General features: G+C 44.6%; 1 protein-coding gene across 11 annotated transcripts in view; it reads left to right on the top strand.

The window, feature by feature from the left end:
• Positions 1–25203, top strand: part of TFDP2 (transcription factor Dp-2) — a 626881-nt gene that overhangs the window by 128977 nt on the left and 472701 nt on the right. For all 11 annotated transcript variants that reach the window (XM_078666407.1, XM_078666406.1, XM_078666405.1 and 8 more), the window contains exon 2: positions 6456–6559. In XM_078666407.1, the coding sequence (XP_078522533.1) occupies positions 6557–6559 (3 nt within the window). In that variant the 5' untranslated portion in view covers positions 6456–6556. The remainder of the gene's footprint in view (positions 1–6455; positions 6560–25203) is intronic.

The following is a 25203-nucleotide window of genomic DNA, read 5'->3' as shown; positions in this document are numbered from 1 at the left end:
ACCTGGAATGAGCTACCCTTTCATCTATTGGTGTCCCTATCGCTTCCAGAGGTACGAAACTCCCTGAAGACCTGGCTATTTGGCCAATCAACTGGATCCTGCCAGCACTTAGATACCCTCACGGGTGACAAGTAGTGCTCTACACATCTACTTATTTATTCATTTATCTTGAGTTTTATATAGCGCTGGCTAGACCTGGAGGTATCGCAGCGCATTACATAAGGCACAGCGAGTTGCAAGTTACGAGTTTTACATGGGCTACATAATGTTTACATAGTGACGGAAAGAGTACAGTCAAGGTACAATAAATTAAAGACAGCTGCACGGAAATTAACAAGGGTAGTGGAAAAATCAAAAAAAGGGGGACGGAAGGTAGAGGGGGACAAAAGTAGTGTTATGAGAGAGGGTGCGGGGATTAGAGGGGATGGAGTCACGGCAGACCAGAAGAGGGAGAAACGTTTGAGGATCGTCAGGGGGAGAACGAAGGAAAAGGGGAAAGGACAAAGGTTCAACAAGATGACAGGTCCGGGGAATCTGCGGAGATCAGCAACAAAATGGCAGGCAGGGCAAAAGACAAAAAGTCAGAAAGACCATAGATGTGAACCAGGGAGCATGAATTAAAGTGCAAAAAAAGAAGTCAAAGGGGGTACGCACTTCCAGAGTCAAAGGCGGGACAAAGGGGGCAGAGGCATGCAGGCTCGAGACCGCTTTGACATCAGTGTAGGCAATCTGCCGGTTGTGGCTCCCGCGCTCCCATACCTGGACAAGGTCTCTCTGGTCTCAGAAGTTGGGGGCGAGGCGGAGCATATCCAGGCAGACAGCCAGCATGGGGGGCAGCGAGGCAGCAGCGAGGACTGGCAGGCAGCCGATAAAGACAACGCTGCGTCATGGCTGGCCCCATTAGCAGTCATCAGCGGCGACTGGTTCCGAGGCAGTAAGCCGAGGGAGAGAACAGCAGCAGCAGTGGGACAAGGGATGTCTTTCCCCGATGTCCAGCTTGGTAGGTGACGGCCACGGGAGAACCCAGGCCGGACTCCTCGATAGTCGAACCAAGCAGCTCCACTGTGCATCGGCCAAGACGTCACGATGTCCCAGAAAGAGTGGAATCACGCCTTAAAGCAATTCAAAAACATCTGGAGCCATCCGAAGGAGCCAGGACTGCATTGAGGCTGAATCATCACCAGGAGGACCGTAAGCTCCTAGTGAGGCGTTGGAGTCGGAAACAGAGGCAGCAGCAGTGAGGTAATCCATGCCCCGATGTCCAGCCGGGTAGGAGATGGCCTCGGGAGAAACCCGGGTCAGACTCCCCTATAACCGAACCAAGCGGCTCCACCGAGCATCAGCCAAGTCATCTCCGAGTCCGCTGTCAGGATACCGGAGAATAATACGGGGTAGAATGGGTTTTAAGTACAGAGCCTGCCGGAGCTCCTCACCGTGCGGCCATCTTGGCGATCATACTGATTGATCGATGTTTTATGAGAACATTTCCTATAAAAAAAAACTCAGATTTGGGATGAGTGTGATGTTTCCGATGCTGCTGGGTATGCTGTCAGATTTGCCTATGATTCTGTTTTGCCCTATTGCTGAGTGGTTTGGTGGCAATGCCTTTATGCATCTTTTGAATTTTTAAAATAAATCTTTCTACATTTTCTAGAGCTCATTGAGTTTGTCCTTCCTTATTCTACTTTATTTTTCATATGCTGTCTTGTATTTTACCTTGGGATAAATTATTACATTAAATTGAGATTTGACACCATCCCTGATCCACCCATCTCTGGACATGGTATTGAGGTGACTTTTGGGGTGTAAGATTTGAAGGGTTACCAGTGCTCACAATGTCTAGATTTCTACTTAACAGTTCTGGTTTGGCTAGTCCGTTCTATGGAGCAAGGACACAATTTTATTTCTTAAAGAGCATACCTGCCATTTGAGGCTCATCTTGAATTGAATTTTGGATACCTGACTTGGAATCCGGAATCTAGAGTCTAGTGCGGTAAACACCCCTTACTACGCATTTCACCCCGCATGTTGTTACAATGCGGTTGTTACAACGACCATGTTGTAACAACGCATACCATTACCCCGGAAGTCGTTACAACAACTTGCCGAGGAGGGAGAAGGTGTTGGATTTAAAATCCAACACTTTGCCTACTGTCCGCACAAACTCGAGTTGTAATAGTAAATCATACTATTCAACATCCAGCGCCCCCTCCGCAAGTCGTTGTTACAATTTGCGGGGTAATGGTATGAGTTGTTACAACACGGTCATTGTAACGACTGCATTGTAACAACATGCGGGGTGGGGGAAAGCGGGAAAAAAGGAATATTCGTCTAGTGCACACATGGTTTAATCCTGAACCCCGATTTAATACGGGCCTTTGGATGAGTCAGTTTGAATTTAAGAGTATTTACTTAGCGATCCAACAAAAGCAGCCAACATACCCACCCAATACCACCCTTTGTCTCACTTCATCATATGTTGGCAAGAGTGCACTTTATGAACCATAGGCAAGGAGGGATTCTGATTGAAAGTTGTGTAGTATCCCAGTATCTGTGCTGGTCTTCCAGACACAGGGTAAAAACTGTTAATTCCAGCTTTTTACAACACATTTGCCACAGTGCTATTATTTTTGGGCTAGCTTGTATCTAATGTAGGTAGGTATGGTGATAGTGGCCAGAACCAACTTCCTTTTGGTTTGTTGCTACTATATATTGACCTAAAGATACATTTTAAAATCCTATACTGAACAGTGCTGAGAATTTGTCATTATAATTTTTTAACTAAACTACAGAGGACAGCATTGATCCACGTGTGAAGTAAAACTATGGGATCCCCAGATCATTTCATTAAATTTGTGTTGTGATGGCTGTGGGCTGACTTTCTGGTCTTAACTGATCTTCTCTAGGTAATAGGTTTCAGTATTGTAACAGTGACCTATTGACTTCAATGTAAATTTCAGTCACACTGTCTAACTCACTGAAATTGGCCTAATGTTTTTACTATGTGCCTTATCTTTATTTTGCTCGTGTCTGTTTGCTATTCTTGCTACCATATATGTTTGTAATTTGCAGAGGCTTCACAACAGACTTTCCTTGCTGCGTTTCTAAAGCTGCAACATGCTAAGGACTTAGGAAGATCCCTCTGCCTAAATATACCTCTCGAGTGATTTGAAACCATGAAGGATATTAACTACCTAAGCATGGCACCATTTTGTCTTCATGACTGCACTCTTCTTGAATTATGTTCAGCGTGCCACTGATTTTCACACCATTTCTGATAGCTGTATTTTTTTAATCTCCTTCTGTCCCCACTTTTCCCTTAGTTGCATTGTGGGTTTTTGTGTCGGCTGCAGAACCTGTGCATCATTGAGTCATTCGTATGTTGCTTATTTATGGTGTTTCTTAAAGCAGTGCCTGCAGGAGGATGGGTGTGTTAGGTCATAAGGCGACTGCAGTATCATGAGGGATGCTGCAAGGCTGATAACAGGACCAGTATACCCTTCCGTTTTTCTGCAACCGGGCTGCTCTCGTTTGAATATTTTTATTTGGTGTAAACATATACATCCACATTGGCAAGAGTATAAAGTACACACTAAGGGGTCGATTAGGATGGCGGTGAATCCGCATCCTCCGGGCCGGTGGAAGCCACCGCCAGCCCGGAGGATGCGGATTCACCGCCGCGGTCCCTGACAACACCACCCGCCAGATTAGGATGGCGGTGGGATCAGCGGAGGACGGCAGGTCCGTCTGCCGCTGATCCGCGGGGTGTAGACCGCTATTTGGTGGCGGTGTCTGCAAGACATCGCTAGCCAAATTAGGAAGCGTGTGGAAACATGCTTTTCCGCGGCGGTTTTTCCGCCGTGGAAAAGCATGTGGACCTTTGCTTCTGGGGGGCCCTTGCGGTGGTTGGGGTGCACATGGGGGGTACCTATGGTACCCCCCTGCATTTGCATGCACAAAGCGGCAGGCACCGCGCGGTGCCTGCCGCTTTGTGCATGCAAATGCAATGCATGCATTTTTAACATTGCGGCGGGTGCTGCTTGAAGCAGCACCCGCCACAATGTTAATGATACAGGATGTGACCGCCAAGGTGGCGGTCACATCCTAATTGGCATGGAGGGAACGCCGCTGCCCTTGCGTACGGTCCCTCCACCTCGGGGGTGGCGGACGGACGCAAGTCCGTCCGCCATCCTAATAGACCACCATGTTTCACATTTACAACCATGCCACTCTCATACTGATATCTGGATTGTCCGAGTGAAAGCGAAGACAAACATCTATACATTATCCACCAGATATAAAGAGAATCACTACAGCAGTACATGCTTGTGTCTACATAGCTTTAGGAAGAGTTCCGTACTGCACAACAGCTGTGCCACTCCCTCCCCCCTCTTTTGGCCCTGGCTTCACATAAAAGATTGGACCGAGATATGCAAGTAAACGCCTGCCCAACACAGGGCCCCAGTAAGAGTATGTAAGCATAGACGTAGGGGTATGAGCTCCATCATGTCGTACAGTTCTGTACCTCTAGGGGGTTGTTTTTGAAGTAGAAAGGCTAGTAGCCATACTGGTGAGAACAGGGTTACACACTAACAGCTTGTCTGTGCTAACATCGGAATGGGACTACTAAAGTTGGTACTTCAATGTATCAAAAGAATCCTTGCATTATTCCCGACTTGATACCAAAGTCTAATATATAGTAACTTTTAAGTAAATGTCTACTTTAAAAATTTGCCGCTCTGTAACCCAAAGGTTTTCCAGTGACTGTTTACGGCTGCAGGCCACACAACAGCCTTTTACTCTCCTGTGGGGAGGTGTGAATGCCTCTCAGAAAGAAACACAAAGTGTATGCTTGGGAAGAGGTGTTACCTTTCTCTGGCAGGAAGACCAAGCAGGGTGTGAGCCCAAAACGTGAGCTTCAAAAGAGAAGCTGCCTTTGAAGGGCAAATGGTGGAGGCACACGAGAAGGGCTACTCTTTTGTTCTACTAGACAGGTTGTTGTCCGGGACAGAGAGAGAAAACAGTTGCCAAACCAGTTCTCCCAAGGGTGTGTAGTCCCTAGTTGGCCACACCTCTAGGGTGGGCTATCCAGCACCACACACTGAGGGGTGCTGCCGTCTTGAGAGATGGCAAAATATTGCATTTTGGGATAGCTATATGCCACAGTAGTAACTGAATCCATGAGGGCAAATTCTAGGCTTAATATTGGCACCCCTTGCACACAGACCTCAGATCACATCTGCACTGGAGAGAGGACTGAAGAACTACTGCCCTACTGTTTTCTCGACCAGACAAAGAGAGACTGTTCCAAAGACTGGACCGCACCTGCTGATCCTTGGGCTAGCAATGGGAGAACTGTGCCTGTGGTACCCTGCTCGAGTAAAGGTCATCACCGAGCTCCAGACAGAAGGGGTGACTTCAAGTGTCAGTTGGATGACTCCCTGTCAGAGCTAGTGGGCCACAGAAGCTGACTAATTGCCTGACCACTCTCGACACTCAAAAGTTGCACCTAAATCTGCTGGACACAGGAGAGTCATGGGACGGTGGTTTGGTCACCCAAGACGGACACCAGCATCAGTTAAGGGGAACCAATAGTTTTGATGTACTTGGAGACCAGCATACTAGTGCCAACTGGTTTTTGGCTAAACTTCAACCAGACTTCGAGGGACATCAACCCCTGTGGCCAAAGTCACCCCAACCATGTCCGTAGACCAAGTGGTGGCCCCAGGAAGACCCCCATCATCAGATCGACATTCTCAGCACCCTTCAGCATCTTCAGCATCCGATGGATCAGGACCACTCAATTGATGTTTATGGCGATTCAACCATAGAACCTAGCCTGAGCTGGAGACTGTTGTGACTGTAAGGTGACTGTCCTACCAAGCCTCATTGGCCCCTATGACTTGCTCCTGGCTAGAGGTGGTCACCCAGACCGGGCAAGAGTAGTCGTTCCCAACTTTACAAAAATATTCTAAGGTTTTCCAAGTAACTCGAACACCCGAAGTTACCAATGCTTGTTTGTGATTTGAATGAAAAGCAGTGATTTAGTATTTGCTTAATAATTTATATCTCCAGGACCCTCCGGTGGATTTTATTTGATTTTGGTGTCTAAAAATGAATACAAATCTGAGCTATTTATATAAATTGGTGTTGGATTTCTTTTGTGCTGTTTCTTTCTTATTTAACTGGTTTGGTACTTCTAAATGCTTTGAACGTGTTCCTTTGACAAAGCTTGACTGCTCGAAGCCACAGCTACCCACTGTCGAGCTAAGGTTTTGCAAACGAGCCTGACGGGAGCCCGACTTTGAGTTTATTACGCGGTGAGGTCCTATAATCACGCCATGTAATAAACTGCATTCCTCACTGTCCGCAAATCTATCACAGCCATAAAACAGGTTTAATATCGTTTTCTTTTGAATTGCTTTTTAGTATGTTTTCTTGTTACACTTTTTCAGGTAACAATTAAGTCAAGCGCTTTCCTGTACCCAACATCAACCTACCGGCCAAGATTTTGCCAAACTCATTATCACCCATTAACGTGAATGTTGGCCACCAAATGGTGAGTACGGCAACTTACATTTTTACTGTGGGCCAGGATTAATGGTGCTGTGCTAACTAGGCTTATCACTGAAAACAAGAACATTTTATTGCATAGTCCTTAAGTTTCCATTTGTTGTTTTTAGCATGCAGATAGAACGGTTTAGTATCCTTCTAGGTACTGTATAATATTCACTTTATGTATATGCTTTTGTAGCTATAGCATCCTTCATAATACTACATTGAATCATGCAAGAGCTTACAAGTCACCATAAACATCATATAGAACAGGGGTTCTTGTGACGTTACTAGCAGATTGTAGTTTTCTGTGAAACAATCTATTAAAGTTTAAATGCACCACCTAGGCACTGTATTGTACTTTTTTACCCCATAGAGAAGTGGTCTTCAAACATTTTAATTCTACACCCCTCCCCTGGTGAAAACTAAAAATCGGGTCCCCCCTCTGAGTTTTTCCAATTATTCTATTCAATTGGCAATGTTTGAATATATGTCTAGACTTATTTAATTATTGCAGTTAAGTTCTGTTACTGTTTTAAAAATGCAATCAAATGCATAATTGCCAAACATACTAGTCTGGTAAGGCAGGCCTTACTAACGCGTACAAGTGTCCACAGTATGATTATTAGAAGCAGAGTGGGGGTTTTGAAATATATTTGGACTACCTTCCCTTTTGACACTTACTCCCAGCTTTGACATAAATGACAAAAGATGTTAGTGATGGCCCATTACAGAGCATCTTACTGTCGCTCATTTTTTTCAGCTTAAAACAAAGCACTGTTATCAACATAATGCTTCTTTTGGCCAGAGCGTGCCTCCCAATATCCCCCCTCCCTATCACTTGAGGCCCCTCCAAGGGCCCACCCCCCCAGTTTGAAGAACCTTGCCATAGCGTTATGTAGTGTGGAAATGTTTCGTGTATCCTGAGAGAAAATGGTTATGATTATGAGTACTCCTGGGAATTTGCCCCGAGGTGTTTGTTAATTCAATAAAAGTAAGAAATCCACTCAAAATATAGACGTAAGCTTCATCGGTACATTTCCAACTTTAAAACTGAGATTTCTGTGAAGCCTGCCCAGTCAGGCAGCTCAGAGACGTGACAGACACTGAAACCTTGACATTAGGGCGAGATATGCAGCAAGAGCGACGGTGCACCACAAGAGGGACCCGAATCCTGCATGTTTGTTTGGTTGCTTTCTGAACTTTACAGCATTTTGTAAAATAAGTGGCAAAACGTGCAGTTTGTGTTTGGGTTTCCCCTGGCTTTAAATGGAAACGCCTCTGTGCACTTTTTTCATGCGAATTGCATAGGTTTCATGTGGTAGTTTTTTACTGGGTTGATTTTTTTTCCCCTCCATTTTTCCCCTCCACGGAAATGTAGAAATATGTCTGCCCATTTTCACTTAAGTTTCCTAGAGATTTGTACTTTTAATCCTTTTCCCTTTTATTTCTTTGAGTGCGTTGAGGCACACCTACTTTTAATGTGTACATTTGAACTGCTCTTGTGCATTGGTTGTCAGATTTGTTTTTGTCTCTGGGAAGTCTTCTATTGGCTCTTCTTGTTTTCATTTGAAACTTAAGTACATTTCCACAGCACCATATAATTGCTTTAAAACATTTTTTGCTGCCAAAATATACTCGTTTTTGAGTAAAAAATATTGGATAGCAAAAATGTCCATAACTGTTAATAAGGCTGTGTTTTGTGTATGATTTACTTTTTTCTAGATTTTGCTTGGACCCTTTTTTAGGTCAAGCCTGGGCAGCGCATTTGCTGCTCTGCGAGGCATGCTAAATTAAGGATGGACATAGAAGCTCCGCCTGTTTCGTGTCCAACTTTTCAATTGGCTCATGTTACTTCCTTGCAAAATCGTTGCTTTTCATTCATAAATAGGCTGAATAGTCCCTCCTTGGTACCGCCTTGTTTGCATTTGTAAACTCCCATAACGACTGGACCTTTTACTTGCGTCGTTACACGGTCTGCCTTAAAAGTATGTGAGCATGCTTTTAGTAATGTATTTATTTAAATAACAGCGTGGTCCGCTTTAACTATAGCGTTCGTGCTTATTTAATTAATGGCATGGTGTGCTTTCACTTTAGCGGCCGCTCTTATTTATTCATTCAATTAACAGTGCAGTCCGCTTTCACTTTAGCAGTCGCGCTACAGAACCTTCTAAATTAATTCATTTTTTAAAACTTTGGGTGAAAGCCCCCATACGCACTTTCACTTCAATGTTGGCCGCGCCCCCTTCTTTTAGATGCTGCTCACTTTAACCTGAATATGGGAGCAGCGTCTAAAGAAAAGGGCGCGGCCACAAATAAAGTGGTCACAAATTTGCGAGAGTTTGAGTTATTGGCATTAAAAATAACCATTGTATATAACAAGGACCCCCTGAACAGAAATGAGTTCAATTCCTAGGTCAGGGACAATGTGAATTTGTTTTTAATAATATTGTATTTGATTTGTTATATATTGTATATTGATACAAATCCTTTTTAATGATGTATGTACACTATAAAGTGTCTTTTTAGAAAAATTACAAATTATGACAATAAAAGCAGAACTCCATTTGTTGATGTTTTGATTCTCCCATCTATCATTGTATAGACAAGATGTAATAATTGCCTAGGTGTGTTTTCTCTCATAAAAAAATAACCATGCCTTTTATGTGTTGCTTTTGAAAGCACATACATAAAAGGCATTGTCCTTTACAATGCCAATAGCTTAAAAGCTCGCAAATGCGAGACCTATTGATTGAAAATGCTTGTTTTAAATAGCAGAGACTCAACTTTATAGAATTTGATTTTAGAGGTTTGGTAATGGCGCTATAGAAATGGGAAATGAGCATTTTGGGGATTTTCTCAAGTGCGCCCAGTGATCGAGGTCCATGACTAGTCCAACGACGGTGCCATCCCACCATTTTTCCTTTCAGACTGTTTATCTGGAGTTTTGCTTTTTGATAGAATGTGTGGCATACTAATCCCTAATGACACTTCACACTGCAGATCATATGCTTCACTGGGACACTCTTGGTCTGCCATGAGAATGGAAAAGACCCTGATTCTTTCCTCAGGTAGTCACAAGTGACTAGCTCTCTTGATTCCCTTTGCATGAGTACTGACTGGTGGCAGCGGAGTATAGTTTTTATGGTGCCTAGGCTCACCAAGGGCGTTACTTACCGCTCGCACTTGGTTAAAATAAGTCCAGGCCTTGGACTAAGGCAGGCGCCTCTTCTGTGTTCATTTTAGTTTTATTTAAATGTAATGTTAACAAGTATTATGCTCAAGCATCGCTAAGATCACCCTTTTTGAACATTAAAATATGAGTATGACATTAAAATAGTATGGTAAAGAATTTGCAGACTTTATTGGTGCACCTGTGGTTGTGCAATCCTGTAATTTGTTTTCAAGATCGAGGATGGATGTCCCTAGAGCACAACCTACCCTCCACTTTTCCTTCCCTGATACAAGAGCCGGACTGAGAACACAAAGCAGCCCTGGCAATTCTATTGGACCGGACCCCGGTGGGGGGGAGGGGTGGATGCAAAGCCAGCCCCACTGCTCCAAAACCAGCCCACACCCTTTCAGCCCACAGCGAAAATGCCCGATGCCTGCTATGCGGGTGGCTAGTTTGAAGCACTGCTGCTACTTTTGTTACAGGGGGGCAATATTTCAGCACTGCTGCAAAAACGGCCTTCAGTAACAAAAATGGGCCGCCAATGCTAAAAAACCGGCCCCCATCCTTCCAAGCCACTGGAAAAATGCCTGATTCCCGCTACGGCCAGTTCGGCCCTGCCTGATACTCTTTGGGTACTAAGGAGGGAAACAACGCCGATTCCATAAGTCTGAACGTGTCGAAACTTCTCAAACAATACATTTTTAGACATTACAATAGGGCGTTTAGCCAGACCCTCATTTCATTGCCGCAGGTGTGAGTACCTTAGGTATCATCAGATCACTGTTTTCTTGACAGCCTAATTTGTTCATGACATTACCGTTGTCACTGAATATTTCTGATTTATGTGTGACAGGCTGACTTTCATACTTTATTGCACTGGTGACCACTTGAATTTTGAATTTGAATTTTTAGTTATTTATAGAGCGCACATTCACTAAGCAGTTTCTTGGCGCTATGGGATTTCAGAATCGAGGGAAGCATCGGGAAGCTAAGGGCCGAAAGCCTGCTGGAACAGGAAGGTCTTTAGAGCCTTACAAAACTCCAAGTAGGAAGGGGAGGATCTGAGGGGAAGGGGCAGGGAGTTCCAGAAGGTAGGTGCGAGTACTGAAAATTTCTGGCCACCGGATCGTTTTTTCTTGAACCGGGGGATGACTAGCAGGGACTTGACAGAGGAACGCAAGTCTCTGGCCGGGCCGTAGTTAATGATGGCGGAATTAATAAACGCTGGGGCAGTGCCTGCCCGGGCTTGAAAGGTGAGGCAGCCAAGCTTAAAAGGGCTCTTTGTTTGATCAGTAGCCAATGTAGGGCAGTAAGAAGGGGGGATGAGTGATGGTGTTTCGGTAGGCCATACACCAGGCGAGCTGCCTGGTTCTGCACTGTCTGAAGACGTTGAAGTGCATAAGCGGGGGCACCATTATAAATGATGTTCCCGTAAACGATCTTGGATAAGACCATGGCCATAACAATCAGTTTAAGTGCTGAGGGGGAGAAGAACCGGGATATTTTCCTGATGATGCGTAAAGTAAAAAAACAAGAGGAAACAACAGAACTAATGTGGGTGTGACGTGTCAAGTGGTGATTGAGCATAATTCCGAGGGTCTTGACAGAGTGAGAAGGGGTCGGAGGGGGACCAAAGGAAGGGGGCCAGAAGGAGGGTGTCCAGGGATTGCCTCTACCTCCAGTCAAAATCAACTCTGTTTTATCCGGGTTGAGTTTGAGGTGGTTTGCGTTCATCCAAGCCCGGATAAACAGCAGGATGGACTGGAGGCGGGGGGCTGCTAATGATGGAACAGAAAAATCAAAAATGAGTTGGAGGTCATCAGCATAATTATAAACTGTGACCTCCATTTGTTGAAGTGCGAAAATAAGAGGAAAAATATAGAGGTTAAACAAAAAAGGGGAGAGGGAAGAACCCTGGGGGACCCCGCATTTCACCCTGCTGGGTGGAGCCGAAAATTCGGCAAGATGGACCGCCTGAGTGCGCCCCTCGAGGAAGGATCCTATCCAGGTGAGAACCTGGTCCTCTATGCCCGCCGCCCTGACACGGGACAGAAGGATGGAATGCTCTACCGTGTCAAAGGCGGCGGACAGATCGAGGAGGACCAGGGCCTGGGGGATGTTGGTGTCGAGCCCCTCCCTGAGTTGGTCCATAACTGAAATGACCACCTTCTCAGTAGAGTGTCGGGGACGGAAGCCCGCCTGGCAGGGTGCGAGGTAGTTGCTACTCTCTATAAAGGAGCTAAGTACCTGGGTGACGTGGGACTCTGCTACTTTTCCCAGATAAGGGAGGAGGGATATAGGGCGGTAATTTGCAGGAAGAGAAGGGTCGGCTCCTGGTTTTTTTAATATTGGGAGAATTATGGCAGTCTTGAAAGGAGCCGGGACAATGCCAGAGGTAAAGCAGTTGTTCAAAAGAGAAATGGCGGGGGAGGGGCACGCAGAAAAGAGCTGGCAGAGGATGCGTGCCGGGCCAATGTCAGCTGGGGAACCCGACTTAACGCGCCTAAGCAGCAGAAGCAGGGATTCTCTCGTGAGTAGGGGGACAGTGGTGAGGGAGCGATTATTGCCAGGGGGTTGTGGGGGAGAGAAGAAGAGAGGAGGGGGGGGGAATATTGGCTTTGATCAAGGCAATCTTATCAATGAAGAACTCATTGAGCGAGTCACATAAGACCTGAGAGGGGGGGATCTTGGGTGAGGTTCTATCCGAGGATGCCAATTCGTGGACGATGGAAAATATCTCACGAGATTGACATTCGGCCGCTAAGATACGCCCAGAAAAGTACCACTGTATTGTACTGTACCTAGACCCGCCCCACAAAGGTCCCATGAGTCACCCTTGAACTGCTCACACATATCTACCTAATAAGATGAAGTAAAAGAGGATTTGAATAGGATCTATTTGTATATTTGGTATCATGATCGCTGATTGCAAGGGACCCGGAGTGTTCGCACTTTAAGGGATAGCAGGAGCTCCTGTAATTGCCCATTCTAGAGCACCCAAATTGACAGCCCTATGTGCTGGAATCTGTTTTCACATGGATAAGCAAAGTTTTAGTGGTACATGAATCAAACTCGGAAATACCGAATCCTAAATAGCGATTTTTAAAGAATCGCTATTTAGAAATCGCTATTTCCTATGCAGGACCATTTTTTGCACTTTTTTTCCGAATTGCTAAAAATCGCTATTGCAAATAGCGATAACACAATTGCGGCACGCAGATTGCGAAATAGCTATTTGCGATGCCGCTAATAGCGATTTCGGAAATAGCAAAATCGCTATTAGCGAAATCACAAATAGCGCGTCGCTTTTGATGCATGCTGATGACATCACAACCAGGAAGTCATCCAGTCCATGCTTCGTTCAGTGCCCAGAGAGAGGAGGAGGCTGAGTGCAGGAGCAGAGCAGGACAAGCAACTTCTTGGCTTGCAGACCTGTCCAGTGGCTACAAATGGAATCTTCAGCATCAGGGGAGAGTGCATCAACCAGGAAACGCAAGCTCAAGTTCAGTGAGCGAGAAATTGAAAACCTCATAGAGGAAGTCGTGAGGAGCCATGACAAGCTCTTTGGTAAACTGTCCCTCAAGTTCGCGGAGGCAGAGAAGCGGAAAATATGGCTCAGGATCCAGAACAAAGTGAATGCAGCAGTGGTCACCCACTGCACAAGAGACAACCTGAAAAAAAAGGTGGTACGACCTGCGCAGCCATGCCAAGGAGAGGATTGCGGACAGGCTGGAGGAGGCTAAAAAAACTGGAGGGGGACTAGCAACACTGCCTGAAAATACACCCATGGAGGACCTGGTTGAGTCCACACTCCAGCCTGAAGTTGTTGTGGGAGGGACCCAGTTGGATACATCCGGAGTGGCCAGTACTTCACAAGGTAAGATGCATGCAAGTGTCCATTTCAAGAAACATATCACAATGAGAACATCACCTCAGTTCAGCTCTGGTGTACAGATACTAACTCCAGTCCACAATTTCCTGCCATACCCAAATGCATTATGGGACTTGCAGGCAGGTTAGGCAAGTTGCTAGTCAAACACACTATAAGAAAGTTACACATGTGAACACTGTGTGACACATAGTAATTTAATGACATCCAAAGTATGCTTAATGTGACATGCCATTACCCTTACAACAAATTAATAATGCATTATTTAACATCACAGATGCGGCAAAAGGAGAGTCTGAGGACAGTGAATGCGGAGACACACAGGAGACTCAGGCTGAGGCAGACGTGGAAACACATGTGGCCCCACAAAGCACACCCCCTGCCCCCAGTATATGCAGGACCCCGGTTCCACCACTGCAGGTCATGGAAGCTGAGGATGCGTGTGAACCAGCTCCAGAGACAAGCCAGCCACATGGTTCCCACACAACGACACCCCAGACAGGCCCGGCACAGCACCATCCGAAGGCGGAGGCGCAGGTTAAGGGCACGCATCACATCTCAGGAGGACCTGAGTCCAATGTCTGGGGTGGACTGGAGAGCCAGATGCTGAGGGTGCAGTGCCTGCAGGTAAAACATATGAGGTCAATGCAGGCACAACTCTGTAAAATGGCAAGCAACATTGCAGTCATGAGCGATTGCATGAGAGAACTCTCAACAGCTGTGGCGGAAAGCAACAGGCAGACCAATATGGCCAAGCAGGAGCTGAGCAGAGTGATGCAGGAGGGCCAGGTGACAGAGAGAAGAAGGCATCGCCTGTTGATGATGTGCTTAGAAGCCTATACTAAGTCTAACAATCGACTGAGCACCAACTCTGCACTGCTGTCGTGTCGGTCAGTAGCCATGCAGATAGAGATGAGCCATTGTTGTGGGGATGTGGCCAGGACACTGGTGCAGGTGACTAACGCCTTGGAACAAATCCAGGCTGCTGCAGCTGGGGGCAGCAATGTGATGGGACAAAAGGGGAGTGAGGAGGCGTCAAGCCACAGTAGCCTGTCAGTTCCAGTCCCCACTTGCTGAAGGCACACCACTCAGAGCACAACACCCTCTGGATTCTCCTTGAGGGATGTATATGATGCTGGCAAAAGGCGTTTGGGGGTGCGTGGTAGGAAGAGATAGACTGACTTGGGCAGAACAATTCAACCATGGTGAGGTAACCATTGACAATACCATACTAGTTGCTGAGATCCAAGTCCAAGACTAATGTGTTGGGTTTTTTTGGGACGTTAATTCACTGTGCAACTTTGCACCTGCTATGTGTGCTTTAACCCAACTACATGGTTTAATTCAAGTAAATACAGTACATTTCAAACATGCTGTGTTGTGTCTCATCATTACTCACCTCAGAAATAATGTTGTGTAATTTCTGCACATCTCCTTCGCCCTTCTGCTGAGCTTGCCCCATATGCAGGTCGTAGTTGTGGCCCTTTCTGGTTATTCTCCTCAGGCTCACTGTCGGTCAGTTCAATGGGTATGCCTCTCCTGGTAGCAATATTGTGCAACATGGCACATGAAGCCACAATCCTGCAGCAGGTCTCTGGCCGGTGCTGCAATGCTCCGCCAGTCTTGTGGAGGCAGCAAAAGCGACTTTTCATCAGCCCAAAGGTGCGTTCGATGACGTTTCTTGTGGCGATGTGCGCTGCATTATACCTTCGCTAATTTGGGGTGGCTGGGTTGAGGTATGGTGTCAATATGTAGTTTCGCACAGCGTATGTGCTGTCACCTACAGGGTAGTGAGCAAAGGGTTAGTGACAGTTATGCATTGCCATTTGGCTCATTGTGTCAGAGGAATCTTAATGTATGTTTACCAAGCAGATGTCCTTCGTCAAAATCACCCCTGAGCAGACGGGTGTGTATGCCACTGTGTCGAAATATATATTAGTCATGTGTGCTTCCAGGGTATTGAGCCACAATGTCCGTAATTATATTGTTAGCATTGCAGACTACTTGTATATTGAGTGAATGATAGGATTTAGGTTCCAAAAAATTTATTCATTCACTGCTGGTGGACAAATGGCAACATACGTACAATCTATGCAACCGATAACATTTGGAAACCGGGCTACCTGGTAGAAGTCCTGTTTAGTCTTATTCAATTCCAGTGGGGTTGTGGGGAAGATTATGTGGTGATGAATCCTTGTAATCATGGCATTTAGGAAAGATTTAAAGAAACGTGAAAGGGAGCTTTGTGACACCCCTCCAGCTACAGCTACTACCCCCTGGAAACTGCCTAATGCAAGTAGGTGCAAGCAACATAGGACCTGGACATGGGTTGGGAGTGGCTAAATTACGCTTGCAAACATGCTTTTTTGTGATTCGCTGTTTTTGCAAGCGCAATTTAGCTTGAAGCATGTGCCGGTTAGTTACATGGAATCCAGGACACTAAAATGTATGTATGTATATATATATACATATATTACCTACTGGCGGTCGCCAGTAGGTATATATAGTTAGGATTTTTTCCCTATGGGATTTTTGAAAATTCTATGTCTAATAACTTTGGCGTTTGTGGACGGAATTGGCTGAAATTTTCAGCAAAATGGAACATTTTGTTTCTGAGCAGCCACTGGAAATTTGGGGGGAGTTGGTCCAGGGGGGGCCGAGAAAAAAGGGGGGTCCCAAAACGTGTTTTTAACATTGAGTTTTCCATAGGGCGGTTAGCCTCATTTTTAGCCTGAACGGCTGAATGGATTTGCACGAAACTTGGCAAATTTGTAGGGACTGGTAGCCCGATGTGCCTTTTGTAGGTCTCAATATATGTGCTCCAGTGGATTTTGAGAAATTAACGTTCAAAAAAAGATATATATCTAGAGCCGCGCCTGGAGCGCTCCCACGTACGCGTACAGGGGAGCGCTCCAGGCGCGCCACGCGATCTGCGCACGGCAAGCTGATTGGTTCTCGGGTGTCTATAAACATTCGAAACAGTCCGCAGCGGCCGCCATCTTGTGTCTCGGTAGGATTGAGACACAAGAGGTGGCAAAAATCAAAGGGGGAAATGAGCAAGAGGGAGCAGGGTACACACCCCCTGACCCCCTAGGTTTCATGTGGGGGCCATAAAAGGCTCCCGCGGGTGAAAAAAATAAATAAAAAAAAAATCGATTTTCGCGGGGGTGAGCGCCCGGTACGCGCACCGGGGAGCGTACGGGGGAGCGTACCATGGAGATTAAAAATGACAGACTTTTAAAAAAATAAAGCTTCTTTTTAAAAATTGGAGGTAGTTCTGAAAAGAACTTTTTTTTTCATTTTGTTGTTTTATATATATTTTTTTTTTGTTTTTTTTGTTTTATATTTTTTTAGACTTTTTAAAACAATTTTATATTTTTTTTGTATTTTTTTCAAGGGAAAAACAAAAACAAGGATTCCAAAACTGCTCAACAGGAGCAAAAAAAATTGAAAATTTAGGGACTGGAAGAGCAGCGGTGTTGCTGTTTCTTTAGGGCAATCAGTTCAACACTCTGCTCCCCATAGCAGAGCAGTTCGTCACACTCTGCGCACAAAAATTTGATGCCCGCAAACACCGGCTGAATGTTAGGGATCATTCTTCCACGGGGTGGTCCCGAAGGTGTTGCTCCACCAGTGGAGGTGCTGCCGCCATCTGTTGGTACATTCCGTGCCAGCTCTCTGACACTCTCCCTGGCAAAGTTGTTAGGGTGTCTTCTTTTGACATGCCGGATCAAATTGGCATTGCCAAAACTATATTTTTTCAGAGGATTGCCTCTGGATAAACTACTCCCACATATTTTGCATGTTACTTTGGGAGCGTTGACTTTTTTCTGTCCTTCTGGGATGTCGTAAAATTTCCAAATGAAATGGGTTTTTTTCTTTTGCTGAGGAGGGTCCTCATCCAAAAATCCCTCTGAATCACTGCTGGATGACTCTCTTGCAGCCATTGCTGGAGATCAGAAAAGTAGGAGATAGAGTAGACACAACAGCTCTTGCTCTCTCCAAGTACAAAGCAATAGTGAGAGAAATGGGTGGGTTTCACACAATTTGGAAAAAAAAAAGTTCTGAACCAATGAAAAGTGTTATTTTAAAGTCACATGGTTTGACGCGCTTACGCTACGCGCCCGGGGCGCGTCCCGGGCGTGTATCGTAAGCGCATCGGGGCGCTTACGTTGCGCGATCGTATGCGCTTCCGGGTGCGCTTACGCGGTGCGTCATAAGACGCATCTCGCGGCTACGCGATACGTGTCTTATGACGCAAGGCGTGGCGGCTACGCGATACGTCACGATGTTGTTTTCGTTCTCGGCAATAGCGCTTCCGGGACGCGCATTAGTACGCGCCTCGGGGCGCGCCGCCAGATTGCGCTTACCCGTGCGTTCACCTGTCCGCGCCCCGGGAGCGCACTAAAAATAATATTAAAAAAAAATAAAAAAATTATAAAATATAAAATTAGATTTAAAATGTATTATTTTTATAAAGATTTGCTATTAAAAAACCTATGAAATTCACTGAAAAAACCATAGGTTATAGACCATATATAGTTAGGAATTAGCATTTACAAAACCTTGAAAATTCACTGAAAAAACCATAGGTTATAGACCATATATAGTTAGGAATTAGCATTTAAAAAACCTTATTTTACTCACACAAAACCATTGAAATTCCATATATAGTTAGTTGCACTAACTATATATCGCGCACCCGCAATCCACTGCTGATCATGTCACATATTACATCATTCATGACATGGTCAGTGACATCACTGATGACATCACTGATGACATCTCAAATGACATCACTGATGACATCACTGATGACATCTCAAATGACATCACTGATGACATCATGACACACCAATACCAGTTACTACATACGCACTCACTGATTCCTACGTCTACACACACATTCACTCATTCACCCATACAATCACTCATAAATACAGTCACTCATTATTACAACACTATCATATGCACTCATACACCTAGTCAGTCCTGTGAAGAATCAATCACACTTCGATTTCCTCATCTATACAGTTAAACACAGAACACCATACTTTTCACACATAAACTAACACATACTTACTCTCTTATACAATCACTGATACAAGTACACATTGATATGCACAGTCACACACCTCCCAGCCAGCCACACACACACTCAGTCTTCCATACATCCACTCATTCTTCAATATGTAAAACATATTTAAACTTTACAAAAACACACAGACACTAGATGATGTCATCAGTGATGTCATCAGTGATGTCATTTGAGATGTCATCAGTGATGTCATCAGTGATGTCACTGACCATGTCATGAATGATGTAATATGTGACATGATCAGCAGTGGATTGCGGGTGCGCGATATATAGTTAGTGCAACTAACTATATATGGAATTTCAATGGTTTTGTGTGAGTAAAATAAGGTTTTTTAAATGCTAATTCCTAACTATATATGGTCTATAACCTATGGTTTTTTCAGTGAATATATATATATGTCGATATGTATATATGTATATACATATATAAATAAATCTCTGTCCTGCCTGATACTTTTATAATTCTGGCCTATTATGATACCCATTTTTAAGTTTATCTGGTTAAATATCCTATTGTGGACTTTAAATCATGTACTTAGCGTCATTTCATAGTTGCCATACTGTGTTTACCTGCAGCTGTCTTCTGTAGACATAAAGAAAATATCTCTCTCTATATGGTGTCTTTTTCTCTCCGATTCTCCTAATTATACTTTACAAGGTCTACAAAGCCTGTTTGGGTGTGGTGCATGCTATAGGTAAATTATCGGACTCCGTAGCTGTCCCTTTTCATCATTGGCCAAACCTTCACTGTACATTTACCTAAATCCCTAGAGCTATTTCCAAGACAATCCATTTAATGATATTCAACCTCATAACTTACTGACCAAGTCTAATGTTGTAGCAGGGCCCTTTAGGGGTTTCCTTAAATTATTGGCTTTATTTCATCTGGAGTACTTTCTCGTTCATATATGTCCTCCCTTTATGCACTCAACGAATTGACTTGCCCAAACTTCCCCCGTCCCATCTATATTCTTTCTTTTTATATTACATGATCTTCTATCGGACAGAGGATGAGACCGCTGTTATGCCACCTTTCTGCAAACTGTTGTTAGGCCTCTGAAATTTTGACACATTGCTGCTCATCTATGAAGGCCTGGGTGGATGCTAATTGGTTACAATTAAATCTGAACCAAACTTAGTTAATGGCTTAAGGACTGGAAGAAAAGAGTAAGCCGAAAGGTGAATGCAATTTGTTTGTTTTTGAAGAGAGAGCCATATTTGGATTCTAGTGTGATACTGGATGTGGAACTCTATGGAACAGCAAATGAGCAATATGGTAAGCATAGTAGTTATTTACCCGCCCTAAAGCATTGCATCAGTCAGTCACATCCATCGCAATACCTTGTTGGTGTGGTGAATGTTTCGTTAGCTACACTAAAGGAGAATACCTTTTTGCTGCAAGTGTTGCGACATTATGTTTTTTTTAAAATTAGTGTGATGCTCAGCATGCTGACATCACACTAATTAAAAGTGAAACCACTCGACCCCGTTAGTGAACACTGGTTTCACTTTGATCGGTCCAGGGATCCACCCACTAGTCACCAGAGATTTGTTTGGGGTCAGTGGCCCGACTGTGCAATGGACAGGTGCCCCACCCCATAGAAACATATGTTCCGGCCATCCCGAATGGCAAAAATCTCACTAGATGACAGAGATAATTAATTGTAGAAAAATATGGGACTACCCGCTTTAACATCAGGTCATGCCCCCAAAAGGCACAACAGTCCTTCTCCCCCCCCAAGATTTTTACACATCCCCACCCCTCCAGCCCGCCACTCAGGGGGCAGAAAGCCCAGTCGACACCAGGGGCAAATTTACAAAATAAAGTAGTTACAGTTGTCCGCCCAGGCCAAAAGCCTGACCCCCACCCTCAAAGGGGGCTTGTTGGGGGTGTTTACTCTAAATCTGACCTTGTGGGGCAGAAATCCCACCAGGGATAATATTTAAAGACCAATAAAGGGGTTGTGCATCAGGCCATGCTCCTACCCAAATAATGGACCCATATATCTTTCTGCCATCTATGGGGTCAGAGGGGGGGATACCCCCAATGTGCTTCTCCTCTCCTGGTGGTGGGGGAGGAAGAAAGACCACAGGACACCAAGGAAAAATAGTAAAAAAATAAAAGGGGTGCGAACGGCTTGTCTTGGAATCGGGCCATGCCCCCACCATAGAATAGTACTAGCAGCTTTTCTGCTCTCCAGGGGTGGTGCCAGAAAATCCACTAGACACCAGAGAGATTTCAAAAACGAAAAAAAAAATCAAGAGGCTCTTCTCCTATCCCATAATGGGCCCAGCAGTCTTTCTGCCCCAACTGCGAGCAGATTGAAGGGCGAGAAGGAAGGAAGCCCAATGGATACCGGGGATATTCTATATTTAATGAAAAAGAAGAGGTGTGGGCTGGCCTGACCTGACACAAGCCGCATATATTTGCAGAAATTCGATTTCTAAACATTCTGCACTGTATAGCTTTATCAGTAAAACCTCATGTCAGTGGGAAATTTTGCGACCATTTCAGTGGAAAATCTGCTGATTGTAAATACCACTTCATGCTTTAGGTATGTATTTATTAAAAGCGATAGTTGTTTAACAAGATTTGAGAAACATTCCTGCCCGAGGACAATGCCGTTAATGAACTAAGAAGCAAGTCAGCGGTCATGTGTATCCTATATGCGGCTAGATTTGTATTATATTTGGAGCAAAAGTTTAGGCTTTTAAATCAAACAAAAGTGTTTTTTGGACAGCAGACATGCTGAACTCGCACTTTTGAATGTGCTCTAATATGTGATAATGAAGAAAATGGCGGCTCTGAATTAAAATATTTGCCCAGGATCACAGCATTATAATTAGGTTGAGTAGAATATTTAAGTGTCCAGACCTGCAGGTTTAGTACGGATTTAAGGAAATGTAAAGGCCTGTTCACTATCCATGGTGAATGGCTGCCTTATCTGGGGTGTGGGACAGCTGACAACCAGGAAACCAACCCATCCATGGGCATTTCTGAAACTTTGAACACAGGTGAATCAAGGGCGGTGTTGCTTACGTTTATATTATTGTTTTCTTGCCCAGAGTGCCCTACAAATTTCAAACTTTGGCTACAATCATGCATTTCCCTCACATATATGTGACAAAATGCTCCAGACCAGGGGTCTCCAACCTTTTCTGTAGTGAGAGCTAATTCTGCTCAAGGAAAGTCCTGCTGAGCTACTAGCATATTTTATCACTGTCAAATGCTGATGAGATGTATTAACATTACACTATGACCACCCTAAGCACAATTATCAGTAGTAACCACCCAAAAATTCCAGGTGAAGGTATCAGCTGAATGCTAGGAAAACGTTTATCAATATCACATGCTTGTAATCAAGTACAATTCAAATCATCACATGTGTGCCACAAAGGGTATTACAACAGCAGTAAGTCTCCAAACTCAAATTGAATTATCATTCAGCTAACAACTTTAAATGTGTTTTAGAATTGCAATATTTTGTCATCATTAGCATATTAGTTTTTGAAAATACATATTTTTTTCTATCAAAATCCCTTTCCATTTTGAGCAATCAAACTCAATTTCCCAGAAGAAAAACCTTTTCTGAAAAAGCATAATTTTTCCCTTTCAAAATCAAATCAGTTTTCATTGTTAGAATGTACACAGTCCCTAAACATCAGCTTTTTGTTTTCTTTGAGTACTGCCATGTAAAAATGCCTGTCATGGACAAATTATGCCTCAAATACCCAGGTATTGGAATCATGGGCCATGCTTCCTCACCATTACACTAACAATGCCTCTGTTTTTTTTATTTTATTTTTTATTTTTCAAAAACCTTTATTAAACAAAAGTGCAGAGCAAGATTACATACAGATACCAATGCAAAGGGCCCTAGATATGCACACAATTGAGTCCGACAACATGTATCACAATCGCGGTATATATTAAAGTCCGCCGGTCACGGCTGAGATTTGGCCAGCTTCCTAATCAAGGCGAGGATAATGAAGTGCATTCTATAACAATGCCTCTGTTATGCCAATAATGCCCACCATTAAACCAGGGCTACCACTGTGCCACAGCTGGATGCCCAACATACATCAGTTATGGCCATTGTTATGGGAGAAGCGGTTGCCACTCTGTAGAAGAAGGCCAGCGTTGCTCTTAATATGTCAGTGATGGCAGCAAGTATGTAATTACTAGACTTGTATGCCCAAAATATTCAAGGACAAAAATATTGTGGCTATGGCAGAATTATACAATGAATGGGCACAATTGCGTCAGAGATAATACTCTTATGATGGAGACCAGCATACATATTTGGCAGTCCTTGATGCTAGGAGTAGGTTTCAGGAATCAACACTGTTTATTTTGGAAGGACACAATGTCACACACCCACACAAAAATGAATGTGATGCTTTTAATTTTCTCTACCCTGGATGCATACTCTCTTCTCCTCAGCTCTTTGGTTGATCATGCTCCCAACTAACACATTTTCACTCTAGTTCTTGCAGTCACACCCTTTGGTGGGTCAACCCTGGTTACTGCTGCTACTATTCTTTGATGTCACACACAGTGCGACTGATCGAGCAGGGTGGATAACAGGGCCATTCTCCTTCTTAAGTATATTTAAAGTGGTTAAAGATGGTTCATGTGGCAGACCCATAGGCCAACTCTGCAGCTTTCACATGCTTCAACACCCTCTGCATACTCAGCAAGACCTTCAAATGGACCCACCCACTAATCTAGGAAGACCGTCACCCATGCACTCATCACAAGCAGGCTGGACTACGGGAACGCCCTCTATGCCGGAATCAACAAATCTCTACTCCACAAACTTCAGACTGTCCAGAACGCCACAGCCAGACTCATCCTCAGCATCCCACGACAAGACCACATTACCCAGCATATACAAGCACTCCACTGGCTCCCCATCGAAAAAAGAGTGACCTTCAAGCTGCTCACACACACCTATAAAACCCTCCACAACACCGGACCCCAATACCTCAACAAAAGAATCTCCTTCTACACCCCCAAAAGAAACCTCCGCTCCGCTGACCAGGCCTTTGGCCGAAATCCCCTGCAATCACAGCCCCAGAACAGGAGGCACACCCTTCTCCTACATCATGGCCACGACCTGTAATGAAATCCCCCTCAGCATCAGATGAAGCCACACGCAGTAAAAGCATTTAGGAAGAGCTTCAAGACCTGGCTTTACGAATGACCTAAGCTGCCCAAATCCCTCGCACACACTCCCCCAGCGCCTTGAGACACTCACAGGTGAGTAGTGCGCTCTATAAATCCCTGATTGATTGATAGCCCACCACAGTGTGTGTTTTAGTGTTATCAACAGGCCCTGCCATTGGTTTGGCTGTCTGTAACTCTTAAGGGTAGTGAAATGAGCAGTGCTGCCTTCTTTAATATACACAGAATCTCTGAGATAGGCTTGGTTTGGCTTCACCTCTGAGAGCTACTGTGAGGGTGCTGGTGAGCTACCAGTAGCTCCCGCGCTACTGGTTGGAGACCCCTGCTCCAGAATGTGAACGGCTCTTTAGGCTTTCTGCCACCTCGTGTTCCCACACTTCTCCCAATAAAAACGGTACTCCACTTGTGTGGATGGGCCTTTCGCTATTGTCATGAAAGACCCCACCAACACAACATGGAGACATCACATTTTCACCTTTAAAATTGGCCTAGTTTGTAGATGTGGGTAGCTACAGTGATTGGGCCCAGCCGCTTCCCAGGAAACCCTACTGAGCCCAGACATTTCATATAATTAGACACCCAAGGAAGTCCAGCGAGGTATGACATCCATGGATGGCACTTTGTTTTATTACAAGGAATGCCCTGGTAACTTTGAACTTGGACAAAATTTGCTAACTTTACTCACGTTTCTGTGTGGAAAAGTACAATAATCTATAGGATCAGCAAAATTCCTACCACCCAGTGTTCCCATACTACTCTCCATAAAAATGGTAGAGCTCAAGTGTGGCTGGAGCTGTCTTCAAGGCAAGAATGGATGAAATCTGTGACCTTATGAAGCCAATGGGCTCTTTGCATGATCCCTGGTTTTATCTCTTCTTGCCTCTGGTAATCTGCCCAGCCACACAAGTGTTTTCAGTGAGAACTCAATACCACTTACAAGCCTGATGATGATCTCTGTGTTGTACATGTAGGTAAAATTGAGTTGGCCAACCTGGGAGGCTACATAAGCATAGAAGGCTGACCCCTATGAATCTCTGTAAATGAGAGTTCTAAAGGATGGCTCAAACAAAGGCAAGGAGGCAGTCTTTTTAATTTGTTATGTTAAAATCATTTGTAGAGCACGCTTACACCAGGCGATTTCATGGCGCTGCGAGCGGGAGGCAGCAATAGTATAGTGACAGAAGCTTACTCGTATGCCTGAGGGTCCTAGGGAGTGTTCTGAATTGAGCATAAGAAGTTACTGACCTGAGTTACATGGGGAGGGAGATCCAGAATTGAGGGGCCAGAAGAGAGAATCTA

This window comes from Lissotriton helveticus, chromosome 11, assembly GCF_964261635.1.
Source record: "Lissotriton helveticus chromosome 11, aLisHel1.1, whole genome shotgun sequence".
In the NCBI taxonomy this organism is placed as follows: domain Eukaryota; kingdom Metazoa; phylum Chordata; class Amphibia; order Caudata; family Salamandridae; genus Lissotriton; species Lissotriton helveticus.
The sequence above is the reverse complement of the archived record's forward strand: the minus strand, read 5'-3'. Positions and strand labels throughout refer to the sequence as shown.